Source organism: Humulus lupulus, chromosome 4 (genome assembly GCF_963169125.1).
Source record: "Humulus lupulus chromosome 4, drHumLupu1.1, whole genome shotgun sequence".
Lineage (NCBI taxonomy): Eukaryota > Viridiplantae > Streptophyta > Magnoliopsida > Rosales > Cannabaceae > Humulus > Humulus lupulus.
The window spans coordinates 50,100,306-50,125,960 of record NC_084796.1 but is presented as its reverse complement, the minus strand read 5'-3'; the positions used below and the strand labels follow the sequence as shown (position 1 = coordinate 50,125,960).

The 25,655-nt window shown below is 36.8% G+C and overlaps 3 protein-coding genes and 1 non-coding gene across 4 annotated transcripts; all 4 read right to left on the bottom strand.

Annotated features, from left to right (window-relative positions):
- Positions 1 to 224: 224 nt before the first annotated feature.
- LOC133832163 (uncharacterized) lies at positions 225 to 3,846 on the bottom strand. The gene is made up of 2 exons (XM_062262542.1): positions 823 to 3,846; positions 225 to 254 (listed from the first exon to the last, which is right to left on the bottom strand). Exons 1-2 carry the CDS (start codon positions 3,844 to 3,846, stop codon positions 225 to 227), a joined length of 3,054 nt encoding a protein of 1,017 aa, XP_062118526.1.
- A 1,389-nt stretch (positions 3,847 to 5,235) lies between these two features.
- Positions 5,236 to 6,330, bottom strand: LOC133832162 (uncharacterized). Its single transcript, XM_062262541.1, has one exon. It carries the CDS (start codon positions 6,328 to 6,330, stop codon positions 5,236 to 5,238), a length of 1,095 nt encoding a protein of 364 aa, XP_062118525.1.
- A 4,476-nt stretch (positions 6,331 to 10,806) lies between these two features.
- On the bottom strand, positions 10,807 to 14,099 carry LOC133830418 (serine/threonine-protein kinase AtPK1/AtPK6-like). Its single transcript, XM_062260395.1, has 6 exons — positions 13,125 to 14,099; positions 12,553 to 12,635; positions 12,336 to 12,456; positions 12,028 to 12,201; positions 11,486 to 11,593; positions 10,807 to 11,393 (listed from the first exon to the last, which is right to left on the bottom strand). The coding sequence occupies exons 1-6, from the start codon at positions 13,815 to 13,817 to the stop codon at positions 11,103 to 11,105; spliced, it is 1,470 nt and encodes a 489-aa protein (XP_062116379.1). The 5' UTR covers positions 13,818 to 14,099; the 3' UTR covers positions 10,807 to 11,102.
- A 3,612-nt stretch (positions 14,100 to 17,711) lies between these two features.
- On the bottom strand, positions 17,712 to 17,818 carry LOC133833714 (small nucleolar RNA R71). Its single transcript, XR_009893080.1, has one exon. It is a non-coding gene; the product is annotated as a small nucleolar RNA R71 (small nucleolar RNA).
- Between the last annotated feature and the right edge of the window lie 7,837 nt (positions 17,819 to 25,655).

Here is a 25,655-nt window from a genome sequence, read left to right as displayed (position 1 = left end):
ATTGTGCAGGATATGGGTGCGACTGCGGGAAAAGTTCCTCCCAGCCTTGGATTGCCAAACCAGTTGGTGTACATCGGTGGGGGATTCGAAGCATGACAGCAGATGGTTCTGCTGTGATAGTCAGGGCAGATTAGACTGCAGGAGGTGGTCCTCTTATGCGGGTAAGAGGGTAGGGTTTGCAGTGCACCTCCGTTGGACGGCCAGATCGGTGTAGTCAGGGCAGATTAGACTGCAAAATGGCTGGCCGTAGTTTCCTGTGAGTTTAGTCAAGTCAGATTAGAATGCGGTATAAAACCCAGTGAAACGTGCATGTAGAAGCGGTAGGATCTTGCACGCAGACTGTGTGTAGTGGCCTTGTTGCCACGAACTGTTGAGATTCAGCCTGGTTCCAACGTGTGGGGCGTGATCTTCGCTATACTTCATCATTGCTCTTTGCTTATTGAATTGTAGGTGTATGTTTTGAGATCAAAGACATACGGTGTATTGCCAGGGGGTGTTGGCAACTTCAAACATTAGATGATTGTTTATTTATAGCCATTGTGGTAAGTGGTGTTAGATTACACGTGAATAATGCTACAAAGTTAGGTGAGGATATTATTGAGGAACCCTTTCGAATAAAAAGTTAATTGTCACGCGTCTGACTTGGTGAAATATGGTTGATAATAATGCCAAGGAATTGAGTACATAAGAGAAATTTAAAAGAATGTGAAAAAATGGAAAGTTGTTGTATTACTTTTGAATTGCACAGTACAACTATTAGCAATAATATTGCTTTAAAGACATTGAATTCCAAGTACGGGGTACAATTTTCCCACTACGTACATTCTTTAGAGTGTAAGACCCTCTGCCTAATACTTTAATGATTTGGAAAGGCCCTTCCCAGTTAGGCTCTAGCTTCTTTTTATTGCCTGTGACCTTACGCAGAACCCAATCTCCTTCTCGAAATGTGCGTAAGTGGACCCTTTTGTTGTAGTAGCGTTCTGCTACCTTCTGATAATTTTCCAGTCGCAATTGTGCCATTGTACGTGTTTCTTCTAGAAGGTCTAGGTTGTGCAGTAATTGAATGGTGTTCGTTGTTGGGTCAGACGCGATCTCTGTCCGAAGTGTAGGCAGACCGACTTCTGTTGGGATGATAGCTTCTGTTCCATAAACCATGGCGTAGGGAGATTCCCCCGTGGAGGATCTTTTTGTTGTTCTGTAAGCCCATAACACTTTCGGTAATTCTTCTACCCATGCTCCTTTTTTGTCTTCCAAATTCTTCTTAATGTTGGCAAAGATGACTTTGTTGGAAGCCTCTGCTTGACCATTGCCCTGTGGGTAAGTGACAGAGGCGAAGCTTAGCTTGATCTTGTAGGTGTCGCATAGTTCTTGTACCTTTGCATTTTGGAATGGAGTGCCGTTGTCGACGACTATCTCCCAGGGTATTCCAAATTGACATATAATATGCTTCCAGATGAAGGACATAGTGTCTGTTTTGCTGACTGTGACGTACGCCTCTCCCACAACCCATTTTGTGAAGTAGTCAGTGGCTACAAGAGCATACCGTCTTCCTCCAGCAGCCTTAGGTAGTTCACCTACCACATCCATACCCCATTTTGCAAATGGCCAAGGTGCAACGATGGAGTGTAGGGTTTGAGCAGGTTGATGGATGGTGGGTGCAAATCGTTGGCATTTGTTGCATTTTTTGGCATAATCCCGCGCTTCTGTCATCATGTATGGCCAATAATACCCTGCTGTAAGTGCCTTGTGTGCCAAGCTCCGTCCCCCTGTGTGATTTCCACATGTCCCCTCATGTATTTCTTCTAACAATTTTTTAGCTTCTGATGGGCGCAAACATCGTAGGTATGGGCCATTGAAGGATTTTCGATACAACGTCCCATGGATCATGGAATAGCGTTGTGCTCGAAGGCGCAGAAGTTTTGCATCTTTCGGATTAGGTGGGAGCTCGGAGGTGGTCAAGTACTTGATGATCGGATCTATCCAGCATTCAGGTTCTGATGAGGTGGAATAGACTTCCATATCTTTGCTTGATCGGCTTATGGATATGGAGGACCGACGTGTGCATCCTCCTGCAGAACCTAATTTGGCAAGGGCGTCGGCCTTCTGATTTTGCTCCCTGGGTACTAGTATGAGTTCAAACTGGCGAAAATGCGATCGTAGGTCAGTTACCTTCTGTAGAAGGCTAGCCAGATGGGGTGCTTTGGTATCGAAATTTCCAGCCACTTGCTCTATCATAAGTTGCGAATCGCCTCTGACGTTCAGACGTTGGATTCCCATTTCTTGTGCGAATTCTAAACCATAGATTAGTGCCTCATATTCTGCTTCATTATTTGTTGCGGATTGCTCTAAACGGATAGCTTCTTCGATTTTGAGTCCTGAGGGAGCTTCTAGTATGACGCCAATACCAGCCCCTTGGGAATTGGATGCTCCGTCAGTGTTCATTGTCCACAGCCATTGATCTTCGGATTCTAATAATTCTGGCAGGGCGTCAGGAGTGAATGACTGAATTTCAACCAGGAAGTCAGCGAGTACCTGCCCCTTTTTAGCTTTTCGTGGCAAAAACTGAATATCGTATGTCCTAAGCTCAATGGCCCATTTAGATAATCTTCCAGAAAGGTCGGGCTTACTCAGTACCTGCTTTAATGGATAGTCCGTATATACGATGATTGTGTGGCTTTCGAAGTATTGTCGTAACTTCTTTTTGGCCGTGAGGAGTGCGAGTGCCAATTTTTCCATCATACTGTATCGGGTTTCAGCATCTAACAACATCCTGCTGCAGTAGAACACTGGCCTCTGACGATTGGCTTCTTCTCGAAAAAGAACGGAACTTACAGCGAATTGTGAGACAGACAAATATAAGAATAAATCTTCATTAGCAATAGGAGAGCTCAATATAGGAGGAGAGCTCAAATAAGTCTTAAACTCGTCCAATGCTTTTTGCTGTTCTGGTCCCCAGGTGGTGTTGGTAGACTTCTTTATGCACTGTAAGAAGGGTTGGCAGCGGTCTGACATTCGTGATATGAATCGACTTAATGCTACTATTTTTCCGGTTAGAGCCTGTATGTCTCGGATGGTTCGGGGTTCCTTAATTTCTGAGAGGGACGCAATCTGTGTTGGGTTCGCCTCGATGCCCCTCTGACTGACGATGTATCCCAAGAACTGTCCGGAGGACACCCCAAAGACACATTTTGTGGGGTTTAATTTCATTTTATAAGCATTAAGGATGTCGAAACATTCCGTCAAGTCGTCTATATGTGAAGAGCTTTGTTTGGACTTGATGACCATATCTTCAATATAAACCTCCATATTTCTCCCGAGTAATGAGGAAAACAGCTTGTGCATCAACCTCTGATATGTCGCGCCTGCATTCTTTAGACCGAAGGGCATAACTTTGTAGCAATATAAACCATCTTCTGTTATGAATGCTGTATGAATCCTATCCTCTGATTTCATGGGGATCTGATTGTATCCAGAGTAGGCGTCGAGGAAGCTCATCCTTTCATATCCTGCCATGGCGTCTATCATCTGATCGATCTTTGGTAGAGGGTAGCTATCTTTGGGACAGGCTTTGTTTAGATTTGTATAGTCTACGCATACTCTCTTTTTCCCTTTCTTCTTTGGGACCACGACGGGGTTGGCAAGCCAACTGGGGTATAAACATTCTTCGATTGCCCCCGTGCTCAGGAACCGTTGGACCTCCTCTTGTATGACTTGATTCACCTCTGGAGCGAATCTCCTCTGCTTCTGTTTGACGGGTGGGAAGTAGTTGGAGATATTCAAGCTGTGGCTCATGACAGAAGGGTCTATTCCGGGTATGTCGTGTGGTGTCCAGGCAAAAGTTCTCATTCTGGTTTGGAGAAATCGTACGAGGGTCTGCCTCTCATCTTCAGAGAGCTTGGTACTTACCAGGACCGTTTTTGTAGGGTCAGCGTCATCTAGACCCACTTGTTCTAAGGTATCTAGTGTAACTTGGGGTTTTTCTTGGTCTTATTCTAGATTGATTCCTTTTAGGCACGCTGGTAGGTACTGCTGTAATTGCTATTTGTCAGGAGAGTCTTCATGGGAGGCAGAGGCAGAGTTATTTATTTCTTTTAAGGTAAGGAAGCACTTTTTGGCCTGCTTCTGGCAGCCTTTGATGTCGACGGTGTATCGGCCATTGAGTGATTGACAACGCATCACCTGATGTAGAGTGGATACTACCCCCTGCATCCGGTGGATCCAACCTCTCCCCATGATGGCGTTGTAGCTCATGGTGGAGTCTATAATGAGGAAGTCTACTGGCAGGGCGCGTTCTGCAGCTACCACAGTTAATCGAACGACGCCCTTCGGATAGACTCTGTGGCTATTGAATCCCAAAATGGGCATGGTGGAGGGTCGGATCTGATTCTCCTCCAGTCCCATTTTCTGGAAGGCTTCCCAGAAGAGGATGTCGACCCCACTGTCCCCATCAATCAGAACTCTGCCCAGCTGGCAATGGTCAACTTGTAAGGAAATGACGAGTGGATCGTCATGAGGCAGGTGGATGCCCTTCAGGTCTTCGTCAGTGAAGGTGATAGCAGAGGCTGTGTAGCTTCTTTCTTCTGAAGTGACGAGATTGACCACGTGGCCTAATGATTTGTACCTCTTCACTCGTTCTTCCATCCTCTTATGGATTTTAGTCGCGTGCTCTTGATTATCGGTGGGTTCTATGATCCCGTGGATCATAGGGACTTGTTTAAGAGGCTCCAGGGTGCTGTCAGAGGCTGTGTGTATGGGGTCTGACGCCTGCGGAGTGGGGGCAGAAGCTGTGTTCTGCCGCGAGGCGCCTGGTCTGCCTGTCTCCTTGATGTATTGGGTAAGCCGCCCACTCCTCATGAGGGCTTGGATCTGATTGTTCAGATTGTGGCATTCAGCGATCGTATGACTGTGATCTTTGTGGAAGAGACAGTATCTGCTTTTATCCCTTCTATCACATGGAGTGTTAATTTTGTAGGGCTCTCGCCAGATAGGCCTATCTTTATTTTCTTCATAAATGACTTCTTGCGGGACGATGTATTCGAAGGATGGGTACCGCGATGGCTGTCGATCCTGTCTTGGCCTTTTTCCTTCCTTCGTATGATCTGTTTGGTTCCGCTTCCTCTTGTCATCCCTGGCAGGTCGTGGAGGATTATTCGCTGGGGGAGCAGAGATGAGTGCGGTCTTCTTCTGTGCGCGCTCTCGAAATTCTAATACCCTGAAGACGCCCTCGGCTCGGGTCTACACGTCTGCCATGTCGTATGGTGGTGTCATAGTGAGATTCTCATGCAAGAGTGACCCCACCTGCAAGCTTTTGACGAAGAGATTTGCTGCGGTGAGTGGATCGACGTCGTGGATTTGATGCACGAGGTCAATGAAACGCTGTAAGTATGCCTTTGGATGTTCATTCTCCCATTGTTTAATTCGATAGAGATCGGCCATTGTTCTGGGAGCCTCTCGGTTCGCGCTGTACTGCTGTAAGAAGGACCGTCGGAGATCACTAAAACTGTTGAGTGATCCGGCCTTTAATTGTCGAAACCATAATAGAGCCGGCCCGGAGAAAGTTGTTGAAAAGACTTTGCATTGTATGGCTTCGTTATTAGCTTCTAACGCCATCTTTTGTTGAAATTGAAATAGGTGGTTTAGCGGGTCTCCCTTTCCATTGAATGCAGGCAGGGAAGGGATGATGAAGTCCCGAGGCTTCGGCTCATTCAGAATCCATTCCGAGAAAGGCGATTTTTCAATGGTTCTTGATACAAGATCCAAATGTTCGGTGGCGTAGGCGGATCGCCCATCTGAGAACTTCTGCATCATTTCCCTCATCATGTCTTCTTTCCAACTGTCCAAGAAACAGATCGAGGGAACGTGACCTTCAGAGGGTGAATCGTGTGCGACTTGAGGTACGGTGTGTTGAGGCCGGACGTCGGTTGTTGGCTGAGTGGGTCCAGTGGGTTCTGCTTCGGCCCGCCCTTGCGTGCCAGAGGTTGGGGCTTGTCGCCCGTCGGTCCTAGAGGATAGGGGGATGGCTTGTGATTGCCCGTTACCCGGGTTCATGTTGTGAGGTGGGGAATTAACACGGTCGACTAGAACGTCAGATCTGTTAGAATCAAGATTCTCGTGGGCTTGGGTGTTGCGAGTTGTGTCAGCGGACTTGCGCAGCTCAGCAATCTCTGCTTCGAGCCTAGCTTGGGCTTCGGTTAATGTCTTGATTGCCTCGTCGGACCGCTGCTGGCTTGCCTCCAATAGACGACACATCCTTTCGATCTGGTCGCTCATGTCCGTCGGAGGGACGCTTTGTGCAACTGGGCCCGAAACTCCGTTGCCTTTGGGTGGCATAACTTCTAGGTTCGCAGTGGATCTTGACTTCTTGGTTCGACGACATGGCTAAGGCCGATACGCTTATCGTTTCCCACAGACGGCGCCAATTGTTGGAGCAACAATTTGTCTTTCTATATATGGAGGTAAAGACCCGACAACGTTTGGTGACTTGCTTCTTCTTCGGTGATGAAATCTGCCTTTGACTCGTCGGGATTTCCTGCAAGAAAGACACTCCGATGCTTAAATCAGTTCCAAGATCGATCCCATTTTTCCTCTTAAAATCTCATATTTATAGGATGAAATATACAAAACAGTTAGTTGGTTCAAGTGGACCCTGAAAAGGAGGAAGGAGAATAACTAAATTTCCCTTCAAAAATACCAACTTTTAAAATGTCTCGCTCAGAGGTCAGAGGCGCGGATTGCCTCTGACCTACAGCTTCTGCCTTTGGATCATTCCTGTGTATAAACGCTCCGTTTTGAATATTTGATAAATGAGGCAAGTGTTTTCGGGCCGAGCATTTTGGGCCCAACATATATATATAAATTTATATTGCTTCTATAAATTGAGTGAGAAAGACAAAGCGCTAAAAGCAATAAAACCCAAACTTTTGTTTTGGAATCTCAATGAGTACTCTGGTAGGTAAGCTTATGATCTCCAAATTAAGATATCTCTGATCTCTTTTCGATCGATAATGGATGAATCAGACGAAAAGTCTATTAATGAAAGGTTAGTGAATTGAAACTTAAGCATAAATCAACAAATTAAGAACAAACATGGAAAATTATATGCATAACTAAGGATATAGAAGGCCAAATGCTAGTTTGAATCTTTCCTTGCCTAATTCAACAAACAATAATAAACAAATCCCATTTAGGAATAGCGCTATATCTTATTCATTTTAATCTTGTATAATGATAAGATACATCATATCATATCATGATTGGATTAATTATTCTGATACATAGATAACACTAGGGAGTACTACTGAGACCAATATAATGAAAAAGAGGAGCAAAAACATAGCAAAAATCATAAGTAACTGATGATATCATAACCCATATGATCAACAACTCTCTCTCTCTCTCTCTCTTTCTCTCTGTTTATATATATATATATATATATATGATATACTAGTGCTACTGGTTCATGATCAGATAGTACGACTTCGAGGGACTTTGCATGAAGAAGAAGTTTCATTAGTGACCGCCAACAGATCCTTCTGGTTCTTCTGACGTACCTTTCTAATGTAGTCAGAAGCTCGGCCATCAACATTCATGTCCTCATTCACAAGATGGTGATGATGATTATGATGAAGATGATGATGATCTGGTTCAACCAAGTAGGTTTGCTGTGGCACAGGCTGGGGTTTTTGGGCCCTCAACAATGGCTTCGAGGGAGACATGAAAGGAGGGCTTCTGGTTGTTGTTGTGGTGGTTTTGGCTTTGATGAGGTTGTTATTTTTAGAAGAAGCAGCCAATACTACTGGATGATTATTATTATTATTATTATTATTACTGTTATTTCCACCACCATGGCCAAGGCTTCTCTGAGAAATTGAGAAAGCTGAGAGCCTAATGATATTTGCCACCACTTTCAATGACATCTCACACAGTGACTCTTCACCTCTCACCTCCATACCTCTCATGCCTACACAACCAAACCAAAAATTAATCGAACCAAGTCTTTAATTAGTACTAGGCTTTGTAGATAAAATGTTGTATATATATTTATATTGGGATGAAGCTCAAATGGGGTCAATCCATTACATATATATATATATACTTGCCTTAAGAAGAGGTACTGGTGTGAACAAGCTAAATAATGGATTCTTCTAGATATTTATTATGTTAAAAATCTTTCATACATAATAAATAGATAGGATCCCTTTCAAATGGAGCAATTCCTTGAAATGGGATTTCTTTTTTTCACTTTATTTAGAAGAAATTCACTGGGGAAAAAAAGAAAAAAAGAATCTAATCCCTCACCTCCTCCTATCCATGTCTTCAACGATCGACTATATATCACTTTATAGCTAAAGAATAATATCCAATTGTCTTAATGGTCCCAATTATACATACTTTTTTTCTTTCTATATAGATGTTTTTCTTTGTTGAGGCCAGTCCATGTGAGATATGTTAATAATGTTAACCTTGGGCTTGCATATTCGAATATGATTACAATGCTCCTTTCGATAATGAAGAGAACAAACGTGATTAATAAATTCAATAGGTTGGATTATATGGAATATTTATTTCTCTCTCAAATTGTCATGAAACAACAAGATTTTTTTTGGATTTAAATATGGTTTGTGGTGTCCATTGTAGAAGCCTACTTCATCCCATCTCATATATATGACCTCGAGTAATAGCGTAAGAATCATTGCATCATTGGGAATCATTTATTGCTTCTCAAATTCAACCAGCTTCGTCCATTATTTCAACATATTGAAAATGTTCTTCCTTTCCATATCAACACACAAAAAACAAAAGAAAAAAAATCAGTCACAACACCAGAGATTCAACAACATGGTAGAACTTGAATCTTTATTATTTTTTATTAATTACAATTTTATGAGAAAACATAATTAGGGGATTACTCTTTAGTAAATAATGACATTGATTTCATTATTCTATTGATAAATCGTAAATTTGTGATAAGTTTATTCTTGTAGATGATCATTTATAAATTTATAACTTCTTATATCGATTTATCAATGATTCATCACTTTAAAAGAAATATGCTCTTAATGATAAAAAATTATCAGACGAGTTTATTTTATCATATTGGCATATCAACTTATCAAAATGGTATTTTAGTCTACGATTCGTTTGTTTCAAAACGAAAATTAAGATAAGATCACTAATTAAATTAACTTTCCAAAAGTAGACACTTCCTTAATTAATCTAACTGTGTATTTTGTTCAATATATGTCTTATATTTTAGTTATGAAAAAAGTGAGTAGATAACGAATTTTTTTAGTTTTAATTGTTTTTTATTTTCTTTTTTATTTAGATTGTAAATATGACTTAAGTTTAAATAAAATAAAATAAATAAATAATTAAATAAATTAAAATATGATATTTTAAAAATATTTTACAATAATAATTATTTAAAAATAATAAATCCATACATTTTAACTAATAAAAACTTAATATTATACCCAAAGAACGGAGCTTATCAATATATACAGTAGTTATATATATTACCATTTTATAACAATGCTTATCAATATATATAGTTTTTATATTAATATATATAATTAATTTTAATTATATTAATAAAATTTCATTAAACTTAATATTATAGTAAACATATAATATATAATATTTTGTTATTACTGCCAAATTTAAAAACTAGAACATACATAAACTTAATTAATTAAAATATGATATTTTAAAAATATTTTATGACAATTAAAATAATTAAATCATATTTATATAAAAATAATAAATTCATATATACTTTTTTTTATCTTATAAATTTGTACGATAATTTGTTTTTTTTATTGAAGCTCTTTTTCTTTATAAAAAATATATTATAAATTAAAAATAATTGATGCATATATACTATTATTTACAATATGACTTTTTTATTCTTATTTTATTTCTATTATTAATTTCTTTTTAAATATTATTGTATTTCGTATATATATTATATAACCATGTAAATATATACCTATGTTGTTTAAATGTCATATATATATATATAGAAATTATTGATATAAATATTTATATATACTATAATACTATAATTCATTCTATTATATATATATTAAAAAAAATAGTGATTAATTTTTTATTAAAATTATAGACAAATTTTAAAACTAAGTGCATTGTGAGTCGCTTCTATCTAGTATAACTAAAAACATAAAATAAATATAAAATTTCAATTATTTTTTTTCTGTTTGACTAATTATTTTATAAACATATTTTTTTCGTAAAAAAATAATTTTCAAAGTGTATAGATATCAATAAAAAAAAAGATATTTTATAAGTAAATTAAAAATTATACTAATTTAAAAAAAAGCTTCTCAAAAGTTCATTTGGAAAATGAATAGAATCCTAACTTAAAAGACTTTTTTTAATCCTAGCAGCTAAAAAACAACTTAAAAAGCTTAGCGAAACGGTTTTAAAAAACATTATCCTTCATACTTAGCCAAACGGTTTTAAAAAACATTTTCCTTCATATTTAGCTAAACGGTTTAAAGTAGTTATTGATTTCAATTTTACTTGACTTACTGAAAACGCAATTCGATTAACTCAATGGTAAGAAAAAAAAAAGTGAGTTGATAATATCCAAGAAATGCTTATGGCATAAGTATAAATAAAGATATAATTCTTTTTGACTTTTTGTAGCACAGAAGAAAAGAGCTGGGCGGCCAAAAGAACGAACAAAGTGTTGAAAGAAAACAGTGACCTTTCATCTAATCTAATATGAGAGGTGTAACTTCTACTACTAATAACTACTGTACTTGATTGATTTCTGTCAAAGAATAAGAAGGATAAATACTCACCACGACGTTTCTGACAAGTAAAAGCTAATACAAGCATAGCATCTGTGCTGTTCATGAAAACTGAATCCCCAAGGATTGCATTCATGAATAAGAAGCTTCAAGATTTTTACAGTCTTACACTTTTTAGTCAGACTATACTAAAATGTACATGAGCTACAATGATAAGACTTTTTTTAAGGCAAATTAGGTTACAAATCAATCATGGAAAGATAATTTATTCAAATGCCCATTTCTCCTTTCATATATTTTTTTCTTCTATTCTTTTTGATGGGAGACTCATGTTGAATCAGATGAAAGCCAAGGGTTTGGTGCTACATAAGTATAACCTTGGAAATGCTCACCTGTAGTTGGTGTGGATGCTGGTGAATCAACTAGAGGCATTACTGTCCAGCACTTGTCAAAGTTGGCTATACAATCTTTCCCATTTACCTCTGGCTTGAACTTTGGCGTGATTTCTCTGGCCTCCAATTTCTTCCAGTTAATGGTTTGAAACCATTTATGAGCTTTGATCTCATCCCCTCCGGTAGGTCCACTGCCTAACCTTCTTGATGGTTCCTTTTGCAGTAACTGCAGCAGTAACGAGAGAGTAGAGTACTCATCCATAAATTGAAGTTATTTGGCAAAAGTAAACAGGGGTTGAGAGAAGATAGTATACTTACTCCTTTAAGCAATGAGTGAGCTCCACTGGTAAGGTAAGGTGGAAGTTTCATTTTCTCTTTGATGATTTTCTCTTGAAGTTTCTTTCTATTTTCATGGGTATATGGTGGCTGCAGGATGAAAGTAAATTGGGTTGAAAAATTCAAGGTTAGTAGCGGTAAGAAACGTTTGGGCACCATATTTTAAAGAACCTTTCAGGAATAACTACGCAATACAGAGACAATGGACTGAGAAAGGAAAATCTTAAGAGATTAAACAATAATCCTAGTGGTGTTTAATGTACGTAGGCACTCAAAAATCAAGTCTCGAACCAACCAAGACATCTGAACCAGTTCAACAAAGTTTATTCGTTACTAGTGTATCTATGCTCCTTAAATATTTAAATTATAGCAAACGACAGACCTGACTTCACACAAATTTATGAAAAGCTTTAAATTTAACAGACTATTTGTTGGATTTTTTGTATTGACAAATAAGTAAATGATGATTGAAGACATTTAATATACAAAATTCCAAAAGTGGAGAATGTTTCAGTGGTTTTAACCTGCCCAGTTAGCATCTCATACAAGAGTATTCCAACACTCCACCAATCTGCATCTTTGTTGTGGCCTTTAGATTGCAAGATTTCTGGAGCCATGTATTCTGTTGTTCCACACATTGAATTCGACCTGCTTGATTCATCGATTTCTTTTGCTAATCCAAAATCAGTCAGCAGAATCTGTACCACAGGTAAACAAATTAGAGAGGAAACAAGTTGACACAAGACTAAAAGAATTAAACCCGAGAAATTGTATCATAACAATCCTTGCAAGTTTATACAAACAGAATTTAGTGAATGAGCAGGGCCATTACATGCCCGTCGGCATCCATGAGAATATTTTCAGGCTTAAGATCTCGATGAACGATCCCGCATTTATGAAGATGAGAAACTGCAGTTACTATCTCAGCAGTATAAAACCTTGCATCATCCTCGCTATTCAAGACATGCCCCAACAAACCAAAAGCCAAAATCAAAATATGAGAACACAAAACCATAATGAAGATTTCAAAATCTCCAAAAGTGAAGTACCTGAAGATACCCTGGCGGTACAATTGAAAGAAGAGATGGCCTCCATTTACAAAATCGAGGATCAAATAAAGCTTAGATTTGGTCTGTGCAAAAAAGAATAAAAAACTAGTAAGATCATAGTCATAAAATCTCCAGTAACTTATAATGCAAATAACAAAACCATAGCTCCAATATGAAGGGTAAATCTCAATAAAGTTTTTTAATGTCTAATAACACAAAAGAAGTTTTGAAAAGCTGGTCCACAAATGATTGCACAATTTAGTGAGTTATTACATTTTTGCCTGCACTTTGAAAGGAAAAAAAATGTCTGGATCTGGAGGAGAACGTAAGTAACAGACAGACCCTGCTCTTCATAAGAAGGAATTAACAAAAAAAAAAAAAACTAATACAGCTCTGAGCATACATAATAAGTCATAAGATTAAGAACAAAATATTTAGATTTGTACAATAATTCCATTTATTCTCTCATATGTTAAGAATAATAACATGATTGAATGGAAAAAGCAGCAAGAAATGTCAAACTGAAAATGAAGAGTAAACCCAAAACTGAGAAATGGGTAGTGATAACTAACCTGAAAAGAATAGCGGAGAGGAACAATGAAAGGGTGCACAACTTTGGTGAGGATATCCCTCTCGGCTCTCATGTAATCAACATGGTTCTTCTTAATAATGGTGTCTTTCCTCATAACTTTCATGGCATAGATCCCATCCCCACCACCATTACCATCACCATTACAACAATTCTTCTTTCTCACCTGAAAAACCTTTCCAAACGCACCCTTCCCCACAACCCTCATAATCTCAAAATCCCCAGGCCCAATCTTCACATTACTACTCCCCACCGGACTCTGGCTGGTCTTTTCACCGCAAACGACGTCGTTTGGGTCCCTACTTTCAGGGTTGGATTCTTCAACTTGGTCGACGTCTTCTTCATCTTCTTCTTCATCTTCATCCAATTCCAAATCGAATTGTTGGGTTTGGGCAGGGGCGTAGCGAGGGGACGGACCCACGAAGGAGTGGGACCGGTTGTGGATGATAAGGGGTTGGTGTTGTTGTAGAACTTGTGGTAGTGGGTCCCCGTGAAAAGGGTTCGATGTGGAAGTGGAAGGGGTTGGGGGGCCGAAGACATCGTTGAAGTCGAAGTCCTGAGCTGCAGAGGTCGGCGGCGACGAGGAGAGTGGGGAGGAAGATGGGATGGTGAGCTTGCTGAGCTTGGCGGCCAGGAGGGAGTGGTAGCTCTTCTTCTGGTTTTCAGACGACACCATTTTTGTCGTCGTTTTCAAGTATGTATGAGAGAGAGGATTGCAAACACCAAAACCAAAGGCCAAAGGGGTTACATCTTTGGTCTTCTTAGTTGATTCGCAGGGCTACATCAGTACACATACAGAGAGAGAGAGAGAGAGAGAGCTTGGGGTGGCAAGCAAGTTGGCAAATGGCCAATTATTGATGTTTAATGGTTCTGTTCATTAATTGGAATGATGAATCAGTTTTACAAAGACAAGAAAACAAGAACGATTAACTGACTTTTTACAACTTTATTTCTTTCTGAATTGTCCTCTAACTCTTTGATGTTTAAGAAACACCACTTAAAAAAGTTATAAGTATATTTCTCCTACTAATTTTCTCAGGAAGAAAAAAAGAATACTGGTTTTTTATTTTAAAACTTAAAAATTGTTTTCTAAACACTATTAGGGTGTTATTAGGGTGTTTGACATTGCTTTTATAAAATAATTTTTAAAATTAAAATTACAAAAAATAAATTTTTTTTGACAATAACAAAAAGTTTTTTTAGTTGTTCTCAAATTTTTTTTATCATTTTTTTGCAATATAATCGTTTTAATTATTATTATTTCACGTTACTTTCTTTCTCATTAATTTATTTCTCACGTTTTATCTTTATCATTTTCTCTCATATCACTTCTATCTCCTTATTTTTTCTCTCATCACTTATTATTTTATTATTTTCTCTATTATCATTTCCTATATCCTCATTTTCTCTCTCCTCATTTTTTTTTTCAATCTCGTCATTTTCTCTCTCATTTTTTTTCTTGGATCAATTTCTCTCCTTACTTTCGCTCTTCTTATTTTTCATCACTTTTTCTTTCATATTACTTTATCTCATTATTTATTACAAACTTTTAAAAGATTTTTCTCTTTATAAATATTTTTATTTAAGATTTCTTTTAAAAAAAAATAAAACTAAGAAATTATTGTTAGAAAATATTAACCAAACACATGTTGTTTTTTTAAAACTACAAAAATTGTTTTCTGTTCTCATTTTTTAAAACACAATTTTGAAAACAAACAACTGAAAACAATGTCAAATAAGCCGCCTTTAAAAAAGTAAAGAAAAGTAGGAAAAGAAAATGAGTATTTGGTAAAAGTAACTATGAATACTTTTATTAGCAAAATAACTTTTCAAAAACTTTTATTAGCAAAATGATATTTTTTTATTAATATAAATTAATTTAATGAAGCTTAATCAGCATTAAGTTAATCATTCTTAATAACTTTTATAATTGGAAAGTGAATTAGGAGACACATAGATTGAAAAAAAAAAAAAAAAACCCTAGAGAGAGAAAGACTTATGCATGCACATTTCCACAACTTCTTATCACTCACTCAACATTTCCATTTTAGCTATAAAAAGTTAGCAATGTACTTGAATCTTGTGTTTAGTGAATGGGCATTTATAATTATATAACTATATTTAGCATATATCTAAAGTTTTTTGCCAGCAAAATAATTTCTTTTTGTTCGAGGTTGAACATGAACAGTAAATTTTAGAATCTATTTAGGTCTCTCAATGCAATTTTTAGTGATGACCAAATTACATTAAGAGATCTTGTGCGACCCAAAAGGGACTTCAGGGTCTCTCAGTGCAATTTTCAGTGATGACCAAATTACATTGAGAGACCTTGTGCGACCCGCAAGGATCTTCAGGGTCTCTCAGTGCAATTTTAAGTGATGACCAAATTACACTGAGAGACCCTATGCGACCCAAAAGGGTCTTCGGGGTCTCTCAGTGAAATTTTCAGTGATGACCAAATTACACTAAGAGACTGATAACTTCATTTTAGGGTCATTTTAGAAAGTGTTTTTGTGGTAATCTTGAGTGTTTATGTGTGTTTTGTGCAAGATTACGCTTTTGTTTGTTTTTGTTGTAGGTTGGTGTGATGAATCATGAGAAAAATGCAAAAAGAAGCTAAATGGTGGAAAAACGAGGCTTTTGGCGGTTATTGGACTAAAAATGATACCAAGGATGCTTAAAGGACGGGTTTTGATGAAGAGATGAGCTGAACGATCAAATCTGAGAAAAAATTTAATTAAAGTCGCAACTTGGACTTATGAGTCGTGACTTGAGGTGAAGTCAGAGGCGCATATGTTTGCTGGAAAGAGTTAGTGTCGTGACTTGGGCTTACAAGTTGCGACTCAAGAGGAAACAGAGGCCTAGCTAAGGGGAAATGCAGACATGGGCCGCGGCTTGAGAATCTTAAGTCGCGGCGCCTGAAGCCATTATACGAAAAGAAAATGGCTTAAAATAGACACGGGTCGCGACTCAGAAAAGCCCAAGTCGCGGTTCGCACAAGGAAAAACTTAGAAGCTTTTAATTTTTTACCATAAATTCATGTTTAGGGTTTAATTAAATCATGAGGTTAGTTTTTAATTACGTTTTTTAGAGATTAATTGTGGTTCTTAGGTTAAAAATTCAGCAGTTTCATATTTTTATTTCTTCTTCAAGTTTATGAATCTTATGCTTTTGAATAATTATTTTGTTGATTTAGTCATGTCTGATATGAACTAAATAATTTTTATCTAGGGTTTAATGTAGTCACTTGAATTTCTATCTAATTGAATTAGGATGTTCTTTTGATTTTTCTTCTCTATTCTAATCTATATAATGTGTGTTTAATGCTAGTAAATACTTGATCACTATTTGCTTGATTTAATGATTTTGATTCAAAATTCGAAAGATGAGAATTGAATATGCTATCATTAAATAGACATAGGTTGCATATTGGATGAAAGTATCTATATGACTTGTGTAGTAATTAGGTTTCCATACTTAATGCCTTCTATATGTTTAAGTTTATCACTGAGATGTAGAAAACCTTCATATAGGCCGAGATCTTATATCTTGAAAAAGAATAGGAATCGATTTATCTTAACCTGCTATTAGAATAGAAAGAAAGAAATCTAGAATTGATTAATACAATTAGTAGAATGAAAAGTTGATGAAATTAACACCTTAGGTCTTTTTCATAGTGATTTAAATCTTTTATTTAGTTGTTTTTGTTTAAAGTATTTTCAATTTTAAAACGAAATTCAAAAATCAAATTATTAGTTGCCAAATAGAAATTTAAAGAACAATTAGTGGTACTTGGAAGATAGTCTTCGAGGGAATGATATTTTACTTATCATATATTACTTGAATCGATTGCGTGCACTTGCGTATATACATATTCTCACGATCAAGTTTTTGGCGCTGTTGCCAGGGACTAAATTTCCAATATCATAGTTAATTGTTATTTGTTCTAATTTGGTATTTTTTATATATTTTTTATTTATTTTATTGTTTAATATTTATTTGGATCAAGGCTATATTGTGTTTCAGGAATTGTTGGTATATGCGAAGAAGTAGACAAAAGGAAATCATACTAATAGATCTTGAAATTGAGAAAACATGTAGAAAGAATCGCAGGATAAAGAAAAGGCTGGACTTTACCAGGGTTGAGAACGCAAATAATGTTGTCTACAATAATGCAAATATAGGTAATGCAGCTGAAGTTGATCCACCATTAAAGAATTATGTACTCCCTACTGTTACGGGGATACACTCAAGCATTCGTCCTCTAACTGTTGAGGCTAATAATTTTGAGATCAAACCCTCAATTATTCAGATGGTGCAAAACTGTGTACAATTTGGGGGGTTACCGAATGAGGATCCAAATCTACATATCACAAACTTTTTGGAGTTATATGCAACATTTAAAATGAATGGGGTGAGTAATGATGCTGTACGATTGAGACTATTCCCATTTTCACTAAGGGATAGAGCTAAGAGTTGGTTGAATGCGTTACAAGCCAATTCTATACTTACTTTGGAAGATTTGGCTCAGAAGTTTCTTGGTAAATATTTTCCTCCTGCTAAGTCAGCCAGAATTAGAGGAGAGACTAAAAACTTCCATCAAATAGATGGGGAGTCTTTGTATGATGCATGGGAATGATTTAAGGAATTGCAAAGGAGATGGCCACATCATGGAATAGAGAAGTGGCTGTTATTTCATACTTCTTACAATGGTTTGCGAGGAAATACAAGAATGATAATAGATGCAGCATCAGGAGGGGCGTTTATGAGAAAAAGTGCGAATGAAGCATACAAGCTGTTGGAAGAGATGACTATGAATAATTATAATTGGCCTACTGAGCGAGATAATAAAAAAGAAGTGGGAGTCTTAGAAGTTGATCCAATAGCTCTATTGACTGCTCAAGTAGCATCTTTAACCAAGCAGCTGCAGCAAACTAATCTCACCACTCAAGCAATGCAAGTACAGAATGTCATGAGTTGTGAGATTTGTGGAGGACCTCATTCTTATGAAAAATGCCCGAGCACAGCTAGTTGCTCAACAGATTTAAACAATATGCCTTTGGAATAGGCACAAGTTATAGGTAATTTTTCAAGACCTGCACCCAATACTTATCAAATTCCTATACACCTTCTTGGAAAAATCATCCTAATCTGTCTTGGAAAAATAATCAAGGGTTACAACCACAATATCCACAGTACCGACCTCAACAACCACCTCATCAAACAACTTATGGATTACATGCTAGACCATATTATGTTCCAAACCCACACCCATCTCATCCACCACCTCCTCAAATAAACCCACCAACAATTTAGCCAGACCAATTAAATTAATTCATGACAGAGACAAGGTCTTCCATCAGAAGTCTGGAGACACAAATAGGCCAATTGGCTCAATTGTTTTCTAGTAGACAACAAGGAAATTTGTCTAGTCCCACAGAGGTAAATCCTAAAGAACAATGTCAAGTAGTCACTTTGAGGAGTGAGACTAAGTATGAAGGACCTACAATGGAAGAGAAAATAAAGAATACAGAGAAACAACAAGTTACTAGTCCGATTCAAGAGGAGGTTACTGAAGACCTTCCAAAACTAGAAAAACCAAAATATTATGAGCCCACACCAAAAATTTCATAGCCTCAACGGTTTCGAAAGGCAAATCTTGACAAACAATTCTCCAAATTCCTTGAAGTATTTAAGAAACTTCATATTAACATCCCATTTGCAGAGGCTCTAAAACAAATGCCTAGTTATGTGAAGTTTATGAAGGAGATATTGTCTAATAAGAGAAAAATGAAGGATTATGAAACTGTTGCATTAACTAAATAGTGTAGTGCAATTATTCAAAAGAAGCTTCCTCAAAAGTTAAGAGATCCGAGTAGTTTTACTATACCTTGCACTATTGGAAACTTTCATTGTGAGAGAGCTTTATGTGATTTAGGCGAAAGTATAAATTTAATGTCATTGTCTGTATTTAAAAGACTTGGTTTAGGGGAAGCTAGACCGACTACTGTTACTCTTCAATTAGCTAATCGCTCTTTAACTCATCCCAAAGGTATTATAGAAGATGTTCTAGTAAAGGTAGATAAGTTCATTTTCCCAGCGGATTTTATTGTATTAGATATGGAGGAAGATGAGGATGTGCCTATTATATTAGGATGACCATTTTTAGCCACCGGGCAAGCACTAATAGATATTCAGAAAGGAGAATTAAGGCTTAGGGTACAAGGAGATGAAGTCATTTTTAAGTTTTCAAAGCTTTGAAATATTCTTTAGCTAGTGACAGTTGCTTTTGTGTTAATGTATTGGAGGAACCAGTTAAAGGGGTTGAGTCTATTAAAGATCCACTAGAGTTGAGTTTGATAGAAAGTCCTGAAGAGTGTGCCGGTACTAAAGCTGGTGAGTATGTTAAGTGGTTGAATTCATTAGGGAAAATATATATAAAGAAATATGAGAAATTAGGGCAAGTGCCTGAGAGACCTCTTCCATCCATTGAAAAAGCACCAGTTCTTGACTTAAAGACCTTACCTGATCATCTTAAGTTTGCTTATTTAGGTAAGAATGATACTCTCTCAGTTATTATTTCATCTTCGTTATCTGAGATTGAAGAAGAGGAACTTCTAAGGGTATTAAGGGCTCACAAATTGGATATTAAAGGTATTAGTCCTTCGACAGTAATGCATCGTATATTAATGGAGGAGGATAGTAAGCCTAGTATTGATGCTCAAAGGAGGCTAAATCCTTCAATGAAAGAAGTGGTAAGGAAAGAAATTCTTAAATGGTTAGACACTGGAGTAATTTACCCAATATTTGACAGTGCTTGGGTTAGTCCTATTCAGGTAGTTCCAAAGAAAGGTGGTATGATGGTTGTTAAAAATAATAATAATGAACTTATTCCAACTTGTACGGTGACGGGGTGGAGAATTTGTATTGATTACCGTAAACTAAATAAAGCCACCAGGAAAGACCATTTTCCTTTACCTTTCATTGATCAAATGTTAGATAGATTGGCCGATCATCCTTATTACTATTTCTTGGATGGATATTCCGGATATCATCAAATTCCTATAGCACCGGAGGATCAAGAAAATACTACCTTCACATGACCTTATGGAACATTTTCCTTTAGGAGGATACCATTCAGGTTATGTAATGCTCTCGTCACCTTTCAAAGATGTATGATGTCAATTTTTTCAGACATGGTGGAAAAATGTATTGAAATTTTTATGGATGACTTTTCAGTTTTTGGACCCTCTTTTGATGGATGTTTACTTAATTTGGAAAGGGTTTTGAAAAGATGTGAGGAGTCTAATTTAATTTTAAACTGGGAGAAATGTCACTTCATGGTGACAGAAGGAATAGTCTTGGGCCACAAAATTCACTCCATGGAATTGAAGTAGATAGGGCTAAGATATCAACAATAGAAAATTTACCTCCTCTAGTATCTGTTAAAGGGATTCGAAGCTTCTTGGGCCATGCTGGATTTTATAGGAGGTTTATAAAAGATTTTTCAAAAATTTCAAAGCCCTTATCTACCTTACTTATGAATGGCGTGGTATTCGATTTTGATTATGAGTGTTTAAAGGCATTTAATACATTGAAGGAAAAACTAGTCTTCGCTCCAATTGTTGTATCTACAAATTTGGAAAGTCCTTTTGAATTAATGTGTGATGCTAGTGATTATGCAGTAGGAGCAGTTCTTGGACATCGAGTTGACAAGGTATTTAGAACAATTTATTATGCTAGTCAAACCTTGAATAATGCTCAATTAAATTATGCAACTACTGAGAAGGAATTACTTGCAATAGTCTTTGCATTTGACAAGTTTAGGCCATATTTAATTAGTAATGAGGAGATAATTTACACAGATCATTCAACTATTAAGTATCTTATGACTAAAAAGGATGCTAAACCTCGTCTGATTCGATGGGTTTTATTATTGCAAGAGTTTGATATGGAAATTCGTGATAAGAAGGGGACAAAAAATCTAGTTGCTAATCATTTATCTAGACTGGAAAAAGAAGACAAGCATAGTGCGAAAGAAGAGTCAATTGATGAAAATTTTCTGGATGAACAATTATTTTCAATTGAATGTGAAGAGAAAGTACCATGGTTTGCAGATTATGTTAACTATTTGGTAGCTAAGGTTGTGCCTCCTGACATGTCAAGGCAGCAACTAAAAAAGTTTTATTTGGAAGTTAAGCATTATTATTGGGATGAGCCCATTATTTTTTGTCATTGTGCTAACCAAGTGATTAGAAGATGTGTCCTATAAGAAGAAATAATTTCCATACCTACTCATTGCCATATTTTACATTGTGGTGTTTACTTTGGGGGAACAAGGACATCAACAAAAGTGTTGCAATGTGGGTTTTATTGGCCTACGTTATTTAAAGATGCTAATGTATTTGTTAAGAGTTGTGATCGTTTCCAAAGGACTGGTAATATATCCAAAAGAGATCAAATGCCAATGATTGGAATTCTGGAGGTTGAGCTGTTTGATGTGTGGGGCATAGATTATATGGGACCCTTCCCATCATCTTATAATAATAAGTATATTTTGCTTGCAGTAGATTATGTTTCTAAATAGGTAGAAGCTATAACAACTCCTACTTGTGATGGTAAGGAGGTACTTAAATTTCTACATAAGAATATTTTTACTTAGTTTGGTACTCCAAGAGTTATTATTAGTGACAGAGGTAGTCATTTCTGTAATAAATCATTCACATCTTTATGTGCTCATTATGGAGTTCATCACAGAAAAGCTTTGTTTTATCATCCATTAGCTAATGGTCAAGCTGAGGTGTCAAACCGAGAAATTAAAAGTATTTTAGAGAAAACTGTCAACACATCAAGGAAAGATTGGTCGAAAAAGCTTGATGATTCACTATGGGCGTATCGCACAGCTTTTAAAACTCTGATTGGTATGTCTCCATATCGGTTGGTGTTTGGGAATGCATGTCATTTACCAGTTGAACTTGAGCATCGAGCTTATTGGGCAGTGAAAAAGTTGATTGTTGACTTATTTATGGCTGGGCAGAATAGGCTTCTAGAATTGGATGAGCTTGATGAATTTAGAAACGAAGCTTATGAAAATGCAAATATTTATAAAGAAAAGTCTAAGGCTTTTCATGATAAACGAATAATAAGAAATGATTTCGAACCGGGAGAAAAAGTTCGGTTATTTAATTCTAGATTAAAAATGTTTCCAGGAAAACTGGAGTCTAGATGGTCGGGACCGTTTACAGTTGTCGTATCGTTACCTTATGGAGCAGTACAAATTCATAGCGAGAAAACAGGACATTTTAAAGTAAATGGTTAGAGGTTAAAGCATTATTTGGAAGGACCTGTGGAAAAGTGTAAATCAGTTATGGTTTTGGAACCCCTCTAAATGAGGTGTTCAGTGTCCAGCTAAATGACGTTAACGACAACACTATAGGAGGCATTCCTATATTTTATTTTAGTTTTTTTTTTGAATTTTAATTAGTGGACAATTTTATTTAATTTTATTTTTGGATTTGTAAAGTTTAGTTATTTTTATTTTATTTATTTTGTCAGTATAAAGGTTGTAAAAATTGTGAAAATCGTGAAAAATGAGTTTTTCAATTAGGCATTGGGCCAAGTCGTGACTCGAATTAGCAAGTCATGACATTACACAAGTCAGAGAGCAATTCGAAAAATGAAGAGGAGGTGGGTCACGACTTGGGCTAATGAGTCGCGACCCTAGGCTGAAACAAAGAGTTAACATTTCTAGAAGTTGGGGGGGGGGGGGGGGGGGGGGCGACTTGCCAAGCTAAGTCACGATGCTTGAACAGTTGCATTTCTAAAGGAATTTGAGGCGGGCCGCGACTTGCCCAGGCTGGGTCACGACGCGCCTATGTCAGACAGGATAAAGAAGGCTTAAACTTGTTTTTTCTGAACCCTTTTTCTCATTTTTTTCAAATTCTCTCTTTCAACTCCCATTTCCTTAAGAAAAAAAAAACTCTACAATTTTTCCCTTTTTCCCTCTATTTCAAATTTCTTCATATATTTTTCTCATTTCTACTTCATAGTTCTTATTGATTTCTTCCATTATTATTTTTGCTAACCCTAATTTGTGTTCTATTGGTGTTTAGTAAGGGATTGAATGAGGATCAAAAGTGGCAGATTTTTCAACTTGCAAGGATTGTAAGTTTTTCTTTTTGAAGTTTTCCTTGAATTTCATTTATATTAAGAGATTGCCTGGGATTTTTGGACTGTTGTTGGTTTATTGGGTGATAATTTTGGGAGATTTTAGTAAGGAAATTTTGGAATTTTAGGGGAAGTGCTGTAGAAATTTTTGTGGCTATTTTTGAAAAATTGTGAAGGTATGGGGCCAAGGAAACAACCCACTAGGGTAGCATCTTCAAAGAATACTAATCGCCCTTCCTCATCCCGTTCCCAACCACCCCAACCCCAGCCAAATCCGCCAGCACCTCAGCCCATTTTATAATATGATCCTGCGCGTTTCATTAATAAGGATGCCCATGATCTTTATCAAAGGCTATCCCAAAGGCCAGTTATTCAAGAGTGTGGGATGGACATTAAAGAAGAATTTTACCCTAATGACACTTATCATATTATTAGGAATGAAATTTTACGCCGAGGTTGGCAATTGTTTGTGGACAAAAAGATGCCAAAAGCCAATTGCTCCTTGGTTTATGAGTTTTACGCTAATTTTCCTGGAGCTGTAAATAGAAAGGTGTTTATTAGGGGAGTTTCAGTTGAATGTGCTATTGAGAATATTGATGCTTTATTTAATGTACCTACGTTAACTCAGGAAGAGGATGAGTAATATCAATTGGCATATAATAGTGAGGTAAATTGGATTGAGGTGGCTGAGACCTTAAGAATTCCTGGTGTTTCATTTGTTATCCAGAATGAGGAGCCAAAACATTTAAGAAGATACCAAATGAATGTCGTAGCTAAAGCTTGGACTCTTTTTGTGAGTGCAAGGCTTATGCCAAACACCCACTTGTCTGAAGTGGGTACTGATAGGTGTCTTTTGGTATATGCCATTATGACAGGGCTTTCCATTGACATTGGGCGAGTTATTTTCCAGAGCGTAAGGGATTTATGTCGCATGACTACTACTGCTGGGTTGGGGTATGACTCCATGATTACTGATTTGTGTGAGATTTGGGAGGTGCCGAAATATACTAGTGATATTTTTAGGAAGGCTATGGGGGTTATTTCTCGGGCTACAGTGAATAAATTTAATGCCCCATCCTTAGAGCCACCAATACCGGTACCCAGAAATGTAAGAGTTGGTAGGGAAGGAGAAGTAGTTAAGGAGCCCATACCAGCCACTGATCAAACAGAGGGAGTGGGAGCAGTTGAAGAGGAGAGAAGAGAAGAATAACCTCAATATTTGGCACTAGAGGCTCCATCGGATCCACACTTGGACAGATTCGATTACATCATTCGACAGAACCAGCATACGCATAATTATTTGGGCGAGCTTCATGATTTCCATAGAGGTCAAGTTGATAGGCATAGCGAGCTGGTTTACTGATGGTCGAACCAAGAGGCGAACCGGCAGTAATTCCCTTATCCACCGCCTTGGCATCCATTTCCAAACCCACCACCATTCTGAAGTGATTCGTACCAGGCACGTTTTCTTTTCTTTACTTATTTTTAAACGTTGGGGACAATGTTTAGTTTAAGTTTGGGGGAGGGAGCTTATTTTTCTGTTAGTGATGTTTTGTGTGATATGTTTATGTTAGTGTTTAAAGTTTTGTTTTAGTGTGTCTAGTTTGGTACCAACATGAATGAAAATTGACAACAATTGCCGATGAGAATAAAATGAGTGTTATGAGTATAATTAAAAAAAATGAAATCTGAAACAAAATCTGTGTGCTTGATTAAACACTTCGTTAGTTCATTTTAGTTTAGATAACATTTGTTGAATATTTTGTCATGATGTTAAATTTATGTTTTTGATATTGATTATGCTTGCTGAAATTGGTTAGTGGAATGATTAATGGGAAGTGAAATTTATTTTCAACAATTCTAGAACTTGCTTACTTGTTATTTGAGGCGAAGTAATATATCATGTATGCTTAGGAATATGATTTAGGCTATCATTTGGATCGTTTGAGCTTTTCTTGCCAACATTAAATTACTTAAACCTTTGGTTACCCTTTTTGAGCCTAGTTTTGTATCATTTTTGTTCTAAAACCATCATTTAAGCCTAATACTTGCCCAATGATTATATCTGTCCCTAATATACTATGAGCATATGATTGAGAAATAATTATGGGGATTGATGTGTAATGGGGTTTAATGGTGATTTGAGTGGGTTTAGAAAGTGAAAGTGAAAAATCTAGAGAGAATATATATATATTGAAAAAAAAAGAAAAGAAAAAAATGATGAAATATATTTCAATACACTCCCAGTATGAGTACATAAGAAAAATCAAGTTTGGGGGAGTGTAGTTATTATTGAAAAAAAAAAAATCAATATATCTCTCTAAAGAAGAAAAAATAAGTAAGAGAG

What these genes read in the sequence shown, in the direction of transcription:
- LOC133832163 (XM_062262542.1), bottom strand. Translation starts at nt 3,846, where the DNA reads ATGAGAACTTTTGCCTGGACACCACACGACATACCCGGAATAGACCCT. An exon ending in GGTCTTACACTCTAAAGAAT is followed by an intron (nt 255 to 822) that starts GTACGTAGTGGG and finishes CTAAACTCACAG; the next exon opens with GAAACTACGGCCAGCCATTT.
- LOC133832162 (XM_062262541.1), bottom strand. Translation starts at nt 6,330, where the DNA reads ATGCCACCCAAAGGCAACGGAGTTTCGGGCCCAGTTGCACAAAGCGTC.
- LOC133830418 (XM_062260395.1), bottom strand. Translation starts at nt 13,817, where the DNA reads ATGGTGTCGTCTGAAAACCAGAAGAAGAGCTACCACTCCCTCCTGGCC. An exon ending in TACCGCCAGGGTATCTTCAG is followed by an intron (nt 12,457 to 12,552) that starts GTACTTCACTTT and finishes TGTCTTGAATAG; the next exon opens with CGAGGATGATGCAAGGTTTT. An exon ending in TCATGGATGCCGACGGGCAT is followed by an intron (nt 12,202 to 12,335) that starts GTAATGGCCCTG and finishes CCTGTGGTACAG; the next exon opens with ATTCTGCTGACTGATTTTGG.